The sequence below is a fragment of the Lynx rufus genome, unplaced genomic scaffold (genome assembly GCF_022079265.1).
Source record: "Lynx rufus isolate CCGP_SWC_20201006 ecotype Redwood Valley unplaced genomic scaffold, mLynRuf1.p SCAF_2, whole genome shotgun sequence".
NCBI lineage: Eukaryota > Metazoa > Chordata > Mammalia > Carnivora > Felidae > Lynx > Lynx rufus.
The window spans coordinates 221,882,996-221,899,728 of NW_025814834.1; the positions used below are offsets into that span (position 1 = coordinate 221,882,996).

At 57.8% G+C, this 16,733-nt stretch overlaps 1 protein-coding gene across 1 annotated transcript in view; it reads right to left on the reverse strand.

Annotated features, from left to right (window-relative positions):
* PRKCZ (protein kinase C zeta) overlaps nt 1–16,316 on the reverse strand; it is a 99,171-nt gene extending 82,855 nt beyond the window's left edge. Inside the window, exons 1-4 of the mRNA XM_047085498.1 lie at nt 16,240–16,316; nt 13,281–13,402; nt 12,402–12,491; nt 11,022–11,072 (exon numbers count right to left, since the gene is read on the reverse strand). Coding sequence (XP_046941454.1) covers nt 11,022–11,072; nt 12,402–12,491; nt 13,281–13,402; nt 16,240–16,310 — 334 coding nt within the window. The 5' untranslated portion in view covers nt 16,311–16,316. The remainder of the gene's footprint in view (nt 1–11,021; nt 11,073–12,401; nt 12,492–13,280; nt 13,403–16,239) is intronic.
* Nucleotides 16,317–16,733: the final 417 nt, after the last annotated feature.

Below are 16,733 nucleotides of genomic sequence, written 5' to 3' on the forward strand. Positions count from 1 at the left end.
GGGGGCAAGCTGGGCTCACCGCAGACTCAGCTCGTTCCTGGAGCCCCCACGCAGCCCCGCGAGGTGGCCACTAGTACAGACCCCTTTCCGGGGAAAGGAAGCCCAGGGAGGCACGCCCACCTGCCTGAAGCCACACAGCGGGCTCACCTCGGAGCTGAGGGTCGGACCAGCAGCACTGTGAGCACCCGCGTGTTACACCCACCACCTTCTCCGGTCTCAGGAACACACTTCTCACACCACAGACCGTACACCCGGCTTCCAGCCAGTGTGGCCGTGTGGGTCACGCCCAGCCAAGTCCCCCTCCCTGAGTAACCCTGCCTCCAGGCAGCCGTCCAGCCTCAGGGAAGCTTCTAGCCAGACTGTGCCCTGGGCCATGGGCGGGGCAGGCAGGAGCCAGAGAGCAGGGCCAGGGGAGTGAGGCTGGGCCTGGCCCGGGGGTCCTGCCACGGCCCAGCAGGAGGTTCTCTGCCACCCCCTTCCCGTCACCACGGCTCTCCCCCACCAGCCCCAACCCAGCCCCTCTTTTGGGGCCACTGCTCCTCTGAGCCTCTGGACAGATGTGTCCAGGTGAGCCCAGCGTCCCCCCACACAGGTCAGCAACATTTGTCAGCCTGTGTCAGGACACCCGCCTTTAACATCTCAGTCTCAGGCTGTGGAAACCTTCCTTCCCGGGAGTGGAAGTGGAAATGGCCTGGGGCCGGGCCTGTTACCACCCGCCCCACAGCAGCTGGTAGGAGGAGGACTTCAAAAGCTCCCGAACGCCTGGGGCTCCCGACAGGTGAGGAAGCCTGTCCCAGCCCACAGGGCAGCAGACAAAGGGCAGATAAAGGCAAGCTCACATCATCGTCCTGGCCAACCCCAGACCCACAGGGTCACGCTGGGGGGTGGGTCTGACCTCTCAGGGTCCTGACCCAGATACAACCTCCCTTCAACCACAGAGGCCTTGCCCCGGGGGGCCAGGCTCAGGCCCAGAAGCCACTTCTGCTGCCCCTGCCCAAGAAGGGAGCGTGTCTACAGGGCCCAGTCCAGCTCTAAATCAGGCGAGACTCCTCCTCCTCCAGGAAGCCCCCTTGGGACATCACAGAGGCCCTGGGAGCCTCTCTCACTGTCAGGACGGGCCCCTCTTGTTAACGGCATTGAAGTCCACCACCTGGGCCTCAGTCCTCTACGGACATGCTGAATAAGCACTTACTGAGCACATACAATCCCATCACTCGCGTTGTTTTACAGACAGAGGCGGAGTCACAGACACTCAGGGGGAGGAGCTGGAGGGAAGAGGCAGCGCCCACCAGCGGCCACCACCAGGAGCCACGAGTCGGAAGGCGCCCTCTTGGAGCCCCCTGCTCAGACTTCAGGCCTCAGACCCAGGCAGGGCAACGCTGTGCTGCGCTGGTGGCCCTTGGCTGCAGCAGCCCTGGGGCTGGGGAGTCAGAGAGGGGCGGCCCCTCCCAGGAAGGGACCTCGGACCCCGCCCACCATCAAGCCCACGCAGCCTCGGCTGTCTCGCCCTCACCCTCACCGGGCCGGCCCCACCCCCTTCACCTGGTGACACCCCCAGTTAAGAGCACTGTTCTGCTGTCTGTCACAGTGACCGTCTGCTTCCAGGGAGCCATGGCCCAGGCGTGTGTGATGCGTTAGTAACGTCCCCCCACTCCCAAGTGAGACAGTTGCTGCATCTTGCGGGTAAAAAAGCCCAGGTTCCCTGAGCCCCAGCTACAAACCAGAGCCAGGTGTGCTGCATCTCGGGCCCAAGAGCTGGGGCCACTCGAGACGCATGCACATTCCAGACGGATCAAAGACCTAAACGCAAAAAACAAAAGTCTGCCCTTTGGGGTAGCCAGAAAGGAAAATATTAACAGATTTGAACACGCAAAACTCACAACAACAACATTTCTGCGTGACCGGAGGTACAAAAAGGCACGAGACAGAGGAGCGGCTTGACAGTCTGCCTTGCACACCAGTGCCGGGAAGAGCCGCCCGAATGAGAACCGGCGGGTGTGGCTGTGAACGGAGCTGCGCACAGGGAGTGAGGCCCAGCCACTCGCGAGGCCACAGAGCCCCTCTGTGCAGCCACCACCTTCCTCTCGGCCTCGGGTGGCCTGGAATGGCAGGTGGGCGTCCCACACTGTTTCCGGGCCTCAACAAACTGCTAGGGCCACCCCAGGCCTGCCTCACTGCGGGTCCCCTCAGGGCCACGGGTGGCCTGCTCACCTCTCCCACAGAGCCCTGGCCGCCCGAACTGCCAGGATTCTTAATTCCTTATTGTGCCACAGGCCTCGTCCCAGAAAGCCCCGGAAACGTGCTGCCACTTGGTGGGAGGGACCCTCCTGGGTCACTCGGCTCCTGCGGGGCCCTCGTTGCTGACGGCAGGGAGCCTGGCCTCGCAGCCGAACCCCCAGAGCACATTCACCCCATCACTTGCACCCGACAGGCAACTGAGGTCAGCTCGCACGGGACCCGGGGCTGGACGGAAGTCAGGCCGCCTCTAAAGGGGGGACGCTCAGGGGACCCTGCTGACAGTTCACCCCGATGATGCCTCAGCAGGTACAAACTGTACGGTGTGGCCAAAACCAAGCTACCCGTTCGGGACTTTTGAAGCCTGGAGCCGGCGGGAGAATGTTCACAGCAGGGCTCTCCAGAAAGAGCCGCTGGGGAAACAGCCAAGTGCCCACCAGCACGCGAACGGATAAACACACTGCGGGAGATCCAGACAGAAGGTAATAAGGACACAGAGGTCTTCACACAACAACCCAAGGCGACCTCACAGACCCGCACAACGCTCCGCTCAACAGCCGCACCCACGTTCTCAGGCGACAGCCTCCGGGAGTCTCAGTGGATTTTAAAAGACAAAGGTCACACAAAGTGTCTTCTCCGACCACAGCAGGACGGAGTCAGAAGCAAATCACAGAAGGAGAACTGGAAAAGTCGCCCTGTCCACCGATGAGACAGCGGATGGATCAAAAGAGAAATCACAAGGGAAATAAAACAAACTTAGAGACGGATGAAACCAGAGGCGTGGGGAGCGGGGGGCCCTGCCTCTGTGGAGCCAACACCAACACCGGAAACCAAGGACGGTCGCCCGCCAGCCAGCTAAATTCTCGACTTACGGACTGGAAGAAGAAGATGAAACTAACCCGAAGCTAGCAGGAAGGAGGAAATAACAAGGATTAGAGCAGAGATCAACAAAATGGAAAATACAGAAATAGAAAAAAAAAAAAAAATCAATGAAAACAAGAGTTGGTTCTTTGAAAAGATCAACAGAATTGACAAACTTTTGGGGCTCCTGGGTGGCTCAGTCGGTTGAGCGTCCAACTTTGGCTCAGGTCACAATCTCGCAGTTCGTGGGTTCCAGCCCCGCGTCAGGCTCTGTGCTGACAGCTCAGAGCCTGGAGCCTGCTTCGGATTCTGTGTCTCCCTCTCTCTCTGCCCCTCCCCACTCAAACTCTGTCTTCTGTCTCTCAAAAATAAATAAGAAACATTAAAAAAAAAAGGATTTCTCAAGGGGCGCCTGGGTGGCTCAGTCGGTTAAGCGTCCAACTTTGGCTCAGGTCACTATCTCACGGCTCATGAGTTCAAGCCCCGCATCAGACTCTGTGCTGACAGCTCAGAGCCTGGAGCCTGCTTCAGATTCTCTCTCTCTCTCTCTCTCTCTCTCTCTCTCTCTCTCTCTCTCTCACTCTGCCCCTCCCCCACTCATTCTCTCTCTCTCTCTCCCTCTCTCTCAAGAATAAACATTAAAACTAAAAAATAAAATAAAACATGGCTTCTATAAATAAATGAATAAATAAAATTTTAAAAAGGATTTCTCTTTAAAATAAACAAACATTAAAAAAAAAAAAGAAATAGGAAATATAAACAGACCTACAATCAGTAAAGAGATTGAATCAATAATCAAAGATCTCCCGACAAAGAAGGCCCTGGCCCAGACAGCTTCACTGGTGAATTCTACAGAACATTTAAAGAACTAACATCTATCCTTCTCAAACTTTTCCAAAATGCCGAAGAGGAGGGAAATCCGTGAACTCATTCTAGGAGGCCGGTGTAACCCGATACCAAGCCAGGTAGAGACACTACAGGAAGAGAAAACTACAGACCAGTATTCTTATGATCACTGATGCAAAAGGAAACAGAACTCAGCACCATAGCGCGTGACCAAGTGGGATTTGCCCCAGAACGCAGCAATGGCTCCACATGGGAACGACCAATCAGTGCGACACACATGAACAGAATGGAGGGGAAAGCCACACAACCACACGGTCAGCTCCACTGACAAAGAAAGGGCATTTCATGAAGATAAAAATCCTTTCATGGTAAAAATACTCAACAAACAAGGGAGAGAACAATATGGCAGATGGGGAGGCGGAGAGGAGGAGAAGAGGGGAGCTGCTGGCTGAGAGATGGCTGTCGATGGTGGGTGTGGGGACACTGGGGACTGGGAAGGTCTCAGGAACCATGTAAGGAAGTTCCTAGAGCAATCCGGACCCTTCACACACCCTGATTTCCAGCCGAGCACCAAATCTCTCCAGTCTTTGTTAGATTCACGCAAAGTTCTAGTCACTGGAGGTGGTGGCTTAGGATGGGAGCTCCTGGAAAGTCTGGCGTTGTCTGGTTTTAGACAGATTCACGTTGTAGACATGGACACTATAAATGTTTCCAATCTAAATAGGCAGTTTTTATTTAGGCCTAGAGATGCTAGAAGACCTCAGGCTGAAGCTGCTGAATTTCTGCATGTTAGAGTTCCCAACTCCATGGAACGTAGTTCCATATCCTCTTGACAAAAATTACTTCTTTTATTTACTTATTTTTTTAAGTTTAGCTATTTTTGAGAGAGACAGAGACAGCATGAGCTGGGTAGGGGCAGAGAGAGAGAGAGGGAGAGAGAGAATCCCAAGCAGGCTCCATGCCGCCAGCACAGAGGCCCCACGGGGCACGAACTCACGAACCCGTGACATCATGACCTGAGCTGAAACCAAGACGCTTAACCGCTTAACCTACTGAGCCACCCAGGCCCCCAAGTGACTTCACCTTTAAAACAACAACAAAATCCTCGGCAAACAAGGAACAGAAGGCACCACGCATGTTTTCTCCCCCCAGCGCCAAGCAGTGAACTCAATTCTGATGCTCTCTACCTGAAGTCACACCAGATCCCACAGGTGAAGGGTTCAGTCTACGAGACCGCTGCCTCCCCACTTCAGAGGCCAGTCACCAATCCAGGCTGTCAACTGTGTGCTGTTGACCGAATGGCTACAGATGACGCATTCCCTCAACCCCTCCCAGGTGGGATTAATTTGCTGGAGTGACTGGATTAACTCGGCAACAGACGGACGGAAGAGATCCACAGGGCAAGGTGTGGGGGAAGGGCGTGGGGCTTCCACACTCTACACAAGCCGCTGTCCCCACATCTCCCTGGGTCGCCCCCACCCACCCTCCTCACGGGGTTTTACGGAGGCAGGATGGATTCAACCTCCAGCCCTTCTCTCCTCCCAAGAGGTGGGGGGGGGGGGGTAAGACTATAAACTGCTCTAGTCACTAGGTCTTTCTGGTCACCGCCCCATCCTGAGGCTATCTAGAGGCCCCACCCCAAACCCCCTCATTATCATAAATTCTAATGTGTTCAAAAGGTACTCTTAAAGAATGACACTCCCATGACAAAGAATGACAAAAGACACTCGCCTTGCCCAGGAGATTCCCAGGGACTTAGAAGCTCAGCCAGAAATTGGGGACAAAGACCATATACAAGTCTCATTATGGCCACAAAGGAAACTACGCACCTCGACATGGTAAAAGCCATATATGAACATCCCCGCAAGCATCTCCCTGAGTGCTCAAAGACTGAAAGCATTTCCTCCAAGATCAGGAACAAGGCAAGGATGCCTGCTCCCTCTTCCACACACTAGAAGTTCTAACGGGAGCAGTCAGGCAAGAAAAAGGAATAAATAAAAGCACATCCATTGGAGAGGGAAGAGTAAAATGATCTCTGTTCACAGATGATACAGAAAACACTAACGGTTCCACAAAAAAGTCGTCGGAACTAATACACAAATTCAGCAAAACAGCAGGATGCAAAGCCAACACCAGAATCAGCTGCATTTTTATACACAAGCAACGAGCAACCCAAAAAAAGAAATTCAGAAAGCGCTTCCATCTTACAATAGCATGAAGAATAAAGTACTTACTAAACCCACGAAGGAGGTCAAAGACTTGCACACTGAAAACTACAACATCGTGCTGAAAGACAATAAAAGTAAACATCCCGCGTGTACGGGCGGGAAGGGTTCACGTCTTCGTCACGTTAATACCACCCGAACCAACCAAAGATTCCATGCAACCCCTAGCAAGAGCCCAACGACATGTTTTTGCCGAAACAGAAATCCTCATCCTAAAAATCATCTCCAGGGACCCAGAACAGCCAAACCATCTTGCAAAGGAACAAAGCCGGAGCCCTCACACTCCCCGATTTCAAGACGTACTACAGTAACCAAAACGGCGTGATGTTGGCATAAAAACAGACTTTCGACGTCCAAGAGAACAGACAGTCCAGAGGCCAACCCTCCCACGCCGGTCAGGTGACTCTTGAGAAGGGCCGTTCAATGGGGAGAGGTTGGTCTTTTCAACAAACAGGCACTGGGAACACTGGACGTCCCCATGCCAAAGAATGAAGCTGGACCCCTACACCTCACGCCATATACGAAAATTAACCCCAAATGCATCAGAGACCTCAATGTAATGCCTGAAATAATAAAACTCTTAGAAGAAAACGTAGGATAAAACTTGACCACATTGTAGTCGACAGTTTCTTGGATGGGATACCAAAAGCAGAGGCAAAAACAACAAAAACGGACAAACTGGACTTCATGAAAAGTTAACAGTTTTGTGCATCGAGAGACACGACCCAGAGCGGAAAGACGACCCACAGAGTGGCAGAAAGTATGTGCAACCATACAGCTGATGAAGGATTAAAACCCAGAATGTAAAAGGACTCCCCAAACCCAGCAGCAGGAACATTAACAACCGCACTCAAAAACGGACCAAGGACACAAACGGACATTCTCCAAAGAACACACCGCGTGGCCAAGAAGCCCAGGAAATGATGCTCAGCGTCACTCACCCTCAGGGAAATGCGGGTCAGCACTACGAGAGGCCCCCTGACACCCATGGGGATGCTTCAGAAAACGGAGGGGCAGCTGGGCTTCTCAGTCGGGTGAGCATCTGACTCTTGATTTCGGCTCAGGTTCCGATCCCAGGGTCGTGGGATGGAGCCCCGTGTGGGGCTCTGTGCTGAGTGTGGAGTCTGCTTAAGATTCTCTCTCTCTCTTCCTCTGCCCCTCTCCCCCACTCGCTCACTCACTAAAATTAAAAAAAAAAATAAAATAAAAAGGGAATTGGAAACTGGTAAGTGCTGGTGAGGATGTGGGGAGTTTGGGACCCTGTGCACAGCTGGTGGGAACAGTGTGGAAACCAGTGCGGCAACAGAAACACCACATGACCCAGCAGCTCCACTTCTGAGTATATATCACCCCCCCAAAATTGAAAGCAAGATCGAAGAGATATTTGTACATCTGTGTTCGCAGCAGCATGATTCACAAGAGCTGCAGCAAGGAAGCGACCCAGTGTCCCCCTGTGGCTGATAAACCAAATGTGGTCCATAGATACGATGGAATATCATTCAGCCTTAGAAACACAAGGAAATCCTGTGATGCTACAGGTCATACGCTACGTGGATGAACCCTGAGGACGTTCTGCTACGTAAAATAAACCAGTCACAAAAAGACAAATCCTGTTTGACTCCACTTACGTGAGGTACTTCGACTAGTCAAAGTCATAGAACAGAGAGAGGCAGGGGCTGGGGGAGGTGCCGGTGGGAACAGAGCTTCAATTTTTTTTTTTTTTAATGTTTGTGTATTTATTTTTTTATTTTTTATTTTTTTTTTCAACGTTTATTTATTTTTGTGACAGAGAGAGACAGAGCATGAACGGGGGAGGGGCAGAGAGAGAGAGGGAGACACAGAATGGGAAACAGGCTCCAGGCTCTGAGCCATCAGCCCAGAGCCCGACGCGGGGCTCGAACTCACGGACCGCGAGATTGTGACCTGGCTGAAGTCGGACGCTTAACCGACTGCGCCACCCAGGCGCCCCTGTGTATTTATTTTGAAAGACAGAGAGAATAAGCACGAGCAGAGGAGGGGCAGAGAGAGAAGGAGAGAGAGAGAATCCCAAGCAGGTTCCCTGCTGTCAGTGCAGAGCCAGACGTGGGGCTCGAACTCACGAACCGCGAAATCACTACCTGAGCTGAGATCCAGAGTCCAGAGCCCGGGAGATGGATGGTGCTGACTGTTGCGTAACAGGGTGAATGTGATTAATATCAACGAACCAGCCACTTAGAAATGGTCAAGGGGCACCTGGGGGGCATCCAACTCCTGATTTGGGTTCAGGTCATGATCTCATGGTTCATGGGATCGAGCCCCACGTCGGGCTCTGTGCTGACAGCGTGGAGTCTGCTTGGGATTCTCTCTCTCCCTTTGTCCCTCCCCTGCTCACACCCATGCACTCCCTCTCAAAATAAATAACCTTAAAAAAATGGTCAAGACGGCAAGTCTTACGCTGTATGTAATTTACCACAGTAAAAAACCGGGAAAAGAAGCAACGTGGTTTTGACATGCACCATAACAGGGATGAAGGTGGAAAATGTCATGCTAAGGGGCAGAGGTCAGTGACAAAGTGCACCTCCCTTGACTCCATTTACAGGAAATGTCCAAAGCAGGTAAATCCAGAGCCGGAGCGCCAAGCCGTGGCCGTGGGGGGCTGGGGGGAGCAGGGAATGGGGAGCGGCCGCCGACGGGCGGGAGGGAGAGGTGGCACAACACTGGATGTCCTAACTGCCACAGAGTCACTCGCTCCACAGTGGCCAAAACGGTGCATTTTATGTCATGTGTACTTTACACGATCTTGTGAACCTCTATAAGAACGACTAAGTTCAGATTAACAACCCGAATAGAATGTGCTGGACGGTGTTTTGCTGAAAGTGGACACAGGCCAGATGGTGCAGGGTGGCCCTTCCAGCTGGACGTGCGCCCAGGTGCCACCGCGGGACTGCACTTCTGCCGCCCGTCCGTCCATCAGTCCGTCCAGCCCTCCTCTCGTGGTCCCGACACGGCTCCGGGGCGCCACTCACCTGGCACCCGTCCGACCCTTCTCGCTCCCCAGGCATCAGGCGTGCTGACCAATAACACTGGATGTGAGTGCCCACACAGGCACCAAAATCTCACCGCACACCATGGCCATCGGTGACCAGAACGGATTTTTTCTTGGCATTAAAATCAAGCCAGAAGAGCAAAATATTGGGGAGAAGTCCAACACTCAAAGAGCCCAGGGCCCAGGGGACCCGCGTGAGGAAGGCGTTCTGCTCACACACCCCTGGCCAGCAGGTGAGGCAGCCCTGGTCCTGTGTGCCCGGTGCAGGGATGTGGGTGTGTGCGGCCGGGATCCGTGCACAGGGGGAGACAGCACCTGTCAGCCGGCCTCAGCCCCTCCCTGGGACCGGCTGCCTCCAGGTGCCTCCAGGTGCCGGCGGTATGATCAGCAAGGCCGAGTGGCCATCAAAGCTCCAGAGCCACCCTCGAAGCATCTCAAGGACAGTGCTTTCTAGAAGCTCCCTACATTCTCTGCATTCCTGCACAGCGACACAGCCACTGCCCGGCACTCCCACGTCTACCGCACTGGGGACAGAAACCCCGCACCCTCCTGCACTCCAGAGGCTGAGCCCACACAAGGCCAGGTCAACTCCCATCGACAGCTGGGTGCCCCTCTGGGGGGGGGGGGGGCGCTCCTGCGGGAGGGCCCGCCCCCGGCTGGCAGGTCGGCCCTCTGGCCTCCACGGCTCCCGGGCCAGCCCCTCTCCCACCCCCTCCTCAGTGCCTTTCCTGGCCTCCAACTCTCAAGCTGCAGGCTCACCCGGCCCGCCCTGCCCCCTGCTCCCCCTCTGGGCGTTTAGGTGTTTATCTGGCCGTCGCCTGCCTCCCAGCTGGGAGGTCCCGGGGCTCCTGCTGCCCGCACCCAGCCTGGCAGCGCCGGGCGCCGAGGCACAGGCACGACTGAACGAAGGAACGTGCCCCTATAGCTTCTTCCGCTCTCCCCGAAACCGTCCCCACGTCCAGCACCCGCCCACCCACCAGGGCAGCGCGCCCAGCCAGCCCCGCGAGTTCTGGCCCCGTCAGACCACCCTGCTCCACTGCTGCCAGGATTCCACAGCCTTGCTGTCTGCTCTTCCAGGGTCCCCAGTTCTCTCTGGAACCCCAAGGCCACTCCCCAATCACCAGCCACTCTCTCCTCGACACGAAGGGTCCCCGAGTCCATCTTCAGCCCCAGTGCTTTAAGCCCAACGCTCACGCACACAACCCACTCAATACCTCCACCGGGTCCGGGGGGCCGCAGGAACTCAGCACAGACCAAGGGACCCGACAAGAGGCTGACCCAGAGCCCGCCCCTGGGTCCCCTGTTGGGAAGGGGCTGAGGGGAGCCCAACGCGCAGGCACCCAGGCCGGCCCGGAGGTCAGTGCTCACAACACAGAGGGCAGGACACCGGGCCGGGGGAGGGTCTGGGTGGCTGGTGGGTGATTCACGCCCCACATGAGTGCCCTGTCTTCAAGGACAGGGCGGGACGGAAGTGCTCTGCCTGCAGGGGCCGAGGTCAGAAGCTCTCCTCCGGCCCCACTGCTCCTGGGACTCCATCCCCTCCCAGCCCGGCCCCTCCCTCCTCAGGGAGATCAGGGCTTTCCTGGACTTTTCCTTACGGCACCGATGGACAGGCCAGCGCCGGGAGGGCAGCACTCGCTAGCCACGCACAAGGGCAACGGCAACCACGTGAGGCCGCATCAGCCACGCGCTCTGCCCCCGGTCGCTGCAGGAGGATACGTGTTCCTCAGCCACGGGCCACACAAGGCACCCATCTCCACATTCCCGACACGATGGGCCACGAATTCGAGCCAGAACACGCAACACGAGTCACAGGAAAATGTACTCACTGTGTTCTCCCGGACAAGGCATGCCTGGCTGCTCGGGGATGCTGGGGAACACTGGACAGAGGGAGAGAGAGCAGTCTGTCATTCGGCGCACTTTGCGGAAGGTCCTGCTCCGAGTCGGCACACTCGGCACAAAGGCCACGTGGCTGACAAGCCCCCTCTGAGGAGATGCTCACGGGGCGCAACCGGGGAAGCCCAACCACACCGACGTCAAACCCCCTGTCACGGGAATTCAAAGTCCACTGAAAACTTCGGGGCGAAAAGCCGTCGGGGGACTCAGACAGAGCGGCCCAAGGAAGCCGGCCGGTGCGCAGCAGTAAGCCAGCACGGACAGGGGAGGACACACACCTCCTTCACAGAGGGACTTTGGAAAGCACGTTAGATTCCACTTCGTACCCAAGTGGAATCAAAATGAAGTATCTTAAAATATACCCTGGGCTTCCATAATAGATTATCAAAACAGAAGCTTACAAAGTATTAAACCCTAGCTGAAACAACAACCCTTCCCTTAATCTAGAAAATAGAAGTGGCTTTTTAAAGCACCTTAGCCGACGGCGTCCCGGCAGCAACTTAAGCGAGTTTACCGCCAGGAAGTGGGCGGGGCGAGACCTCCAGTTTATAAACCACATTTGCATAAAGAGCCTCAACCGATCCTGTACCCACCCACTACCCCAATAGCGGGGACAATGATGGTCCCACAGAAACCCTGGTCCTGAGCTCTGGTCGCTGCCCGCTCGCCCCGCGTAGAAGGGAATGCAGACGTGGCTGGTCGGCCACAGGTGCCAGAACCACGCTCAGACACCCTACAGAACCCCGAAAGTGCTGGGGGGCAGCCTGACACCCCCAATTTACAGAGGCTATACTGCAATGATAACAGCTCACATTTACGTGACTCAACGTGTAACCCAGCTCTGAGCTTACTGGGCTGAGGAGCGCTGGGAGCCAGGAGAGAGGCACAGGGAAGTTCTTGTCCCCAGACAGTGGTGCTGTGCACCGTCCGGGCTCCCCCCGCCCTCCTCGCTGGGGACGGGGACAGATGGAGGCCAGTGAGCGAGCCCAGGCCTCTGATGTGCCCAGAGATGCTGGCCTCCAGGGAATGGGGACGATGAGGACCAGCAACCAGAACCCAGGCTCCTGTGTCCAGTGAGAAGGAGCTTTTCTATCAGCCACAGCAGTTTTTATTTGGGTTAATAAAACATAAGAGAAAAAAAAAAAAACCCAAGCTGCACTGTATCCGACATCCTTAAATTCTCTCTGGAATCCCGACATTTTAAACCATGATCCTCCACGTGGCCTCTAGTCCCCCAGGCTGTCTGGGGGACGCTGGGCTCCCATCTCCCCAGACCACAGTGGAACCACCCCACCCCTCCAGCTGCCACTAACCGTGAATGGTGAGCCCTTCATCCCTGTGCTGACAGGCCAGGCGGAAGGCCTCCTCCAGCTCCATCTGGGAGGACACAGTGCAGGGGTCACCTAGGCGGGGCAAGAGACATCGCTGAGGTCACCGCAGGCCTACGGCAAAGGGGTCCAACTCGAGTCTGGAAAGGCCACGTCTCTCTGCTCGGGACCAGCCGCCCACAGAAAGCTGAGAAGTCCAAGAACCAGCCAGACCAGGAATCCGCTCCGACCAGGGCCCCACATCAGAACCGGTGGATTCCCCCAAAGGGAAGTGAGTTCACCCTGAGCCCCGAGAAGGCCACCTGGAGAGCAAAACCGTGCTAACTCTCGGTTGGGCAAGATAAAGGACATTCTTCTTGGCTCAGTCCTGGACGAAAGCAGAGACTCCCTCCCCCCATCCTGGGTGGGAACACAGAGATGCACAGAACCCACACCCCGGGAGCTGCCCCCCACCCCCCAGCTTTCTCGGATGTGTGCACCGCGGGGCCCTAGCTACTCACCCTCCTGCTTTCCCCGAGAAAAGGAAAATCAGAAGAGAGCTCACCTTTCCAAATCACCTACTGGAAAACCCAGAACACGAGAGAGGAAGAACAGGGAGGAGGGCAAGGGCTGGCCCAGGCGGGGCAGCGAGACCCCTGCAGCCCTCTCCCCGCTGCCCTGGGGGCTCTCCTCCCTTCCCAGCCCCCAAACCAAGCTTCCCTGAAGGCAGCCTCTTCCCGGAAATGACTTCCAGCATCCCCCCAGGGAAGCTGGCTGTTAACCAGCTTAATTCCATAGTTTTAAACCTCCCCGAGGCAGGGCTGACCTAACTTCCCACAAGCACACGTGTGGAGATTTACGGTCTGTTGCCAGACCAAGGGCTACCTTCGTTGTCGACCCACTTGAGGGTGAGCGGGTGCCCCTGGTGGAGACTGCACATCTCTCTCACTTCCTCACAGAGCTCCTCGAAGGTCATCGCTGCGTCTAGGCTGGTGATCAGGATGTCCCTGGGGCAGAGGATGCACACGTTTCACCAAGGAGCACATTTAAATCAAATACTATTGATTTATTAATAACTGAGTTGATTAAATGAAAAATTTCCCAAACAAAATATTACAGGACCCCCAACAGAACCACTGTCCAGTTTTATTTTTTAATTACTACCATGAATGCCTTTGCACACCAAGATCTATTCTGCACCGGGACCTGCCTAACTGGGGGGAAAGAACGAGGCAGGGGCGTCGGGAAGAGCCAGGCAAGCACCTGCTCAGGGACCAGGTTATTTGCCCATCAAAGGAGGGGGTGGGGGGTGTGCCCAGTGCGTTCAGCTCAAGCCCACGGGCTTCATCAGACCTTCCCCCAAAGCTGACGGCAGGGACAGCAGCCCAGGCTTGAGCTGGAGAAAGGGAAGACCCACAAGGCTGTTCCTGTGACCTCAGGAAAGTGGGCGCTGAGAGGCCACCCAGCATAGCGTCCGACTCGGGTCCACATCACCTGGAAATCTCCTCATGACACAGGTGCTGCCGGACCCTGCTGACACCCCAGTCACAGCACAACTTCAAGGCCAAGCTGGGGGCCCCCTATTTTTAAGAATGGCGCCTTCGATGTGTCTGCTGACCTCTGCCCCAAACAATCTGCCAGCAAGGTGGCAGCACAGTCCCACTGGGGACAGAGCTCCACTTGGACCCTTGCCGTTTGGATAAGTGAGCGCTGACCTCGGTGGGTGCTTTCCAGAATGCATCCTCGCTGCATTCTGAGGACTATGCCTCCCAAGTGCCCTGGGAGACACACGGGGCAGGCGCAGGTGGGGGTGAGGAGCTGGGCTAGGCAGGAACTGTCTGCACAGCCTGGAGCACCACAGAGGGAGAAAGGAAGAGTGTGGGAGGGGGAGGAAGAGGGGAAGAGGGTGGGGAAGGCCGGGGAGGGGAGAGGTGGGGGAGGAGGGGAGGGAAAGGAAGAGGGGAGGGGAGGGGAGGGGAGGAGGGGAGGGGAGGGGAGGAGGGGAGGGGAGGGGAGGAGGGGAGGAGGGGAGGGGAGGGGAGGAAGGGAGGGGAGGGGAGGGGAGGGGAGGGGAGGGGGGGAGGGGAGGGAGCTGAGGTAGGGAATGGGAGGAACGAGAGGGCCACATCAGCCCAGAGAAAGACTCAACAGGTCACATTACTGGCGGTAACCAAAGCGCTCTCCAGGGGCCAAAGTCAGGGGCAGGGTGGGGGCAGTGGTGGCTCAGTCCAGAACCCCCAAGAGCTCCAGTCAACTTTGCCCAGGACCCTCCTCGAGGGCCTCCATCCCTGCCCTCAGCGCCCCACCCACCCAGGCTGCTGGGGTATGGACTTCCTTTCCCTGCGGATCCACTCTGAGTTTTCACAAAGTGGCTGTCGACCAATCCCACAATTCCTGGCTGGGAAGAGGGCGTCTGTGTTGTGACAGGCCTTCCACAGTTTACTAACCAGCAAGCCAGGATGTTGCAGCCTCAGAACTAGTTTTAATGGGCAGACCACCCTTCCAGGCCAGAAACAGCATTCCTGGACCTCTTCAGGCGGACTGGCCATCCTTCCCCAGAAATCATTCCTCCCTGGAGCCTTGTCACCAACTGTCCCACACATACCCTGCTCCCAGGCAACCCAGCTGAGGATGGCAGAAAGGCCAGGAGAGGTCTGACCCCGCACCCCAAACAAGGTGCCCTCACGAGCTCAAGAGCCGCAAGCCCCTCCTCAGCTGGGACGATGCACCCTAACTCTAACCCTAACCTTTGAGATGCCCCCGTGGCAAGCCACTATGGCCAAGACGGCCAAATTCACGCGCCAGGAGAGCGATGCGCTCCCCTCCCAGCGCCGGTACCGGTGACCCTCGGACAGCCGCTGGGTCCGATTTCAGGGCCCCTGGAGACCAACACGGATGCAAGGAAGCTCTCCCGCCAGCCTCGTCTACAGCGCGCGCCCGGGGCCAGAGGCAGGATCTGGCCTCTGGGCACCGTCCCCGCCACCCCCCCCCCACGCAGTCCTGCCCCGCGGCTGCTGGGTGTGGGGCGCTACCCGGGCCGTACCGGGCGCTCCCGGCCTCTGACCTCTGTGAGGAGCCCGTTCGCCCCGTTTTACAGCGAGCAGGTGGAGCCCAGGGCGACGCGCGCGGACGCAGAGCTGATCGGTGGCCGAAAGATCCGGTCCCGACAGAACCGCTCCCGGAGACTTAAGGGAACCCCCACCACGCCCCAATTCGCGCAACCACGGGCTGCTCACTGCCCCTAACCTGCGTCTTGCACCCAGGACCTGGGTCATTAAACTTTTCTTAGAACTCCGGCCGGCTAAATTGGGGAAAGTTTAGGAAACCCTGATTCTTACAACTCAACCAGGAGTTTTCACAACTTGACGAAAACTTTAGTCTTTACAGGTTTGTGGCCTTGATGTCCAACCAGCCGAGGCGGGAATGTGTCAGTGCGGTGCCCGGGCCGCCTCCCGCGCCGCAAAGTCCTCGGGGCGAGTGCGAGCGAAGGAGGGACGCGCGCGGCCGCCGGAGCCCGCAGCGCCCCAGCCTCGGCGCCAGAGGACCCCGCGACCTTTCCCGCGAGCGACGTCCAAGGGCGCCCGGAGCGCCCGCCCCGTCCACGGCTGTCTCTCGCCGAGGGCGCGTCAGGACCTCCCCGGCGCCCCTGCGCCCCGAGGGCCCTCGCCGTCCCTTCCCTCCCGCGCCGCAGCGACACGGCCCCCGACGGCGGGCGCGGTGCGGGCCTGTCCCCGCGCCTGGCTCTGCCCCCCTGTCCCCGCGCCTGGCTCTGCCCTCCTGTCCCCGCGCCTGGCTCTGCCCCCCGGTCCGGGCCGGTCCCCGCCGTCGGGCGTCGCGCACTCACCCGCTGGAGTGCGCCTTCAGGCGGACTCGGCAGCCGCTCCCGTCCATCTTGGGGCCGGTCCTGCTGGGCATGGCGCGCTCCCCGGCCGCCGTCAGCGCCGCGCCCCGGGCGCTCGGGCCATGGCGCGGGGACCCAGCGGCCGGCCGGGGCGCCAGGTGGGGCCCGCGGTGGAACGCGGAAGGGCGCGCGCGCGCGCGCGGCGCCGGGTTCCCGGGGCGCGGGTCCGGCCAACTCCGCGGAACTTGGGGGGCGGGCTGGGCGGGACGGGGGCACGGCCAGCGGGGGCGCGCGAGGTGTGCGCACGGAGTCCCGGCGTCAGGCCCGGGGCGGGGGGAGGAGGGGGGGTCGGAACATGGCCGACCCGAGGCCCGGCGGGCGGCCAATCGGCGGGACGGGCGGTCCCGGGGCGGGGGCGGTGGCACCTGCGGCCAATGAGGGCGAGGCGGGGCCGCCACCTGGGCCAATCCCCGGGGGTCCCGGCGGCCGCGACCCAA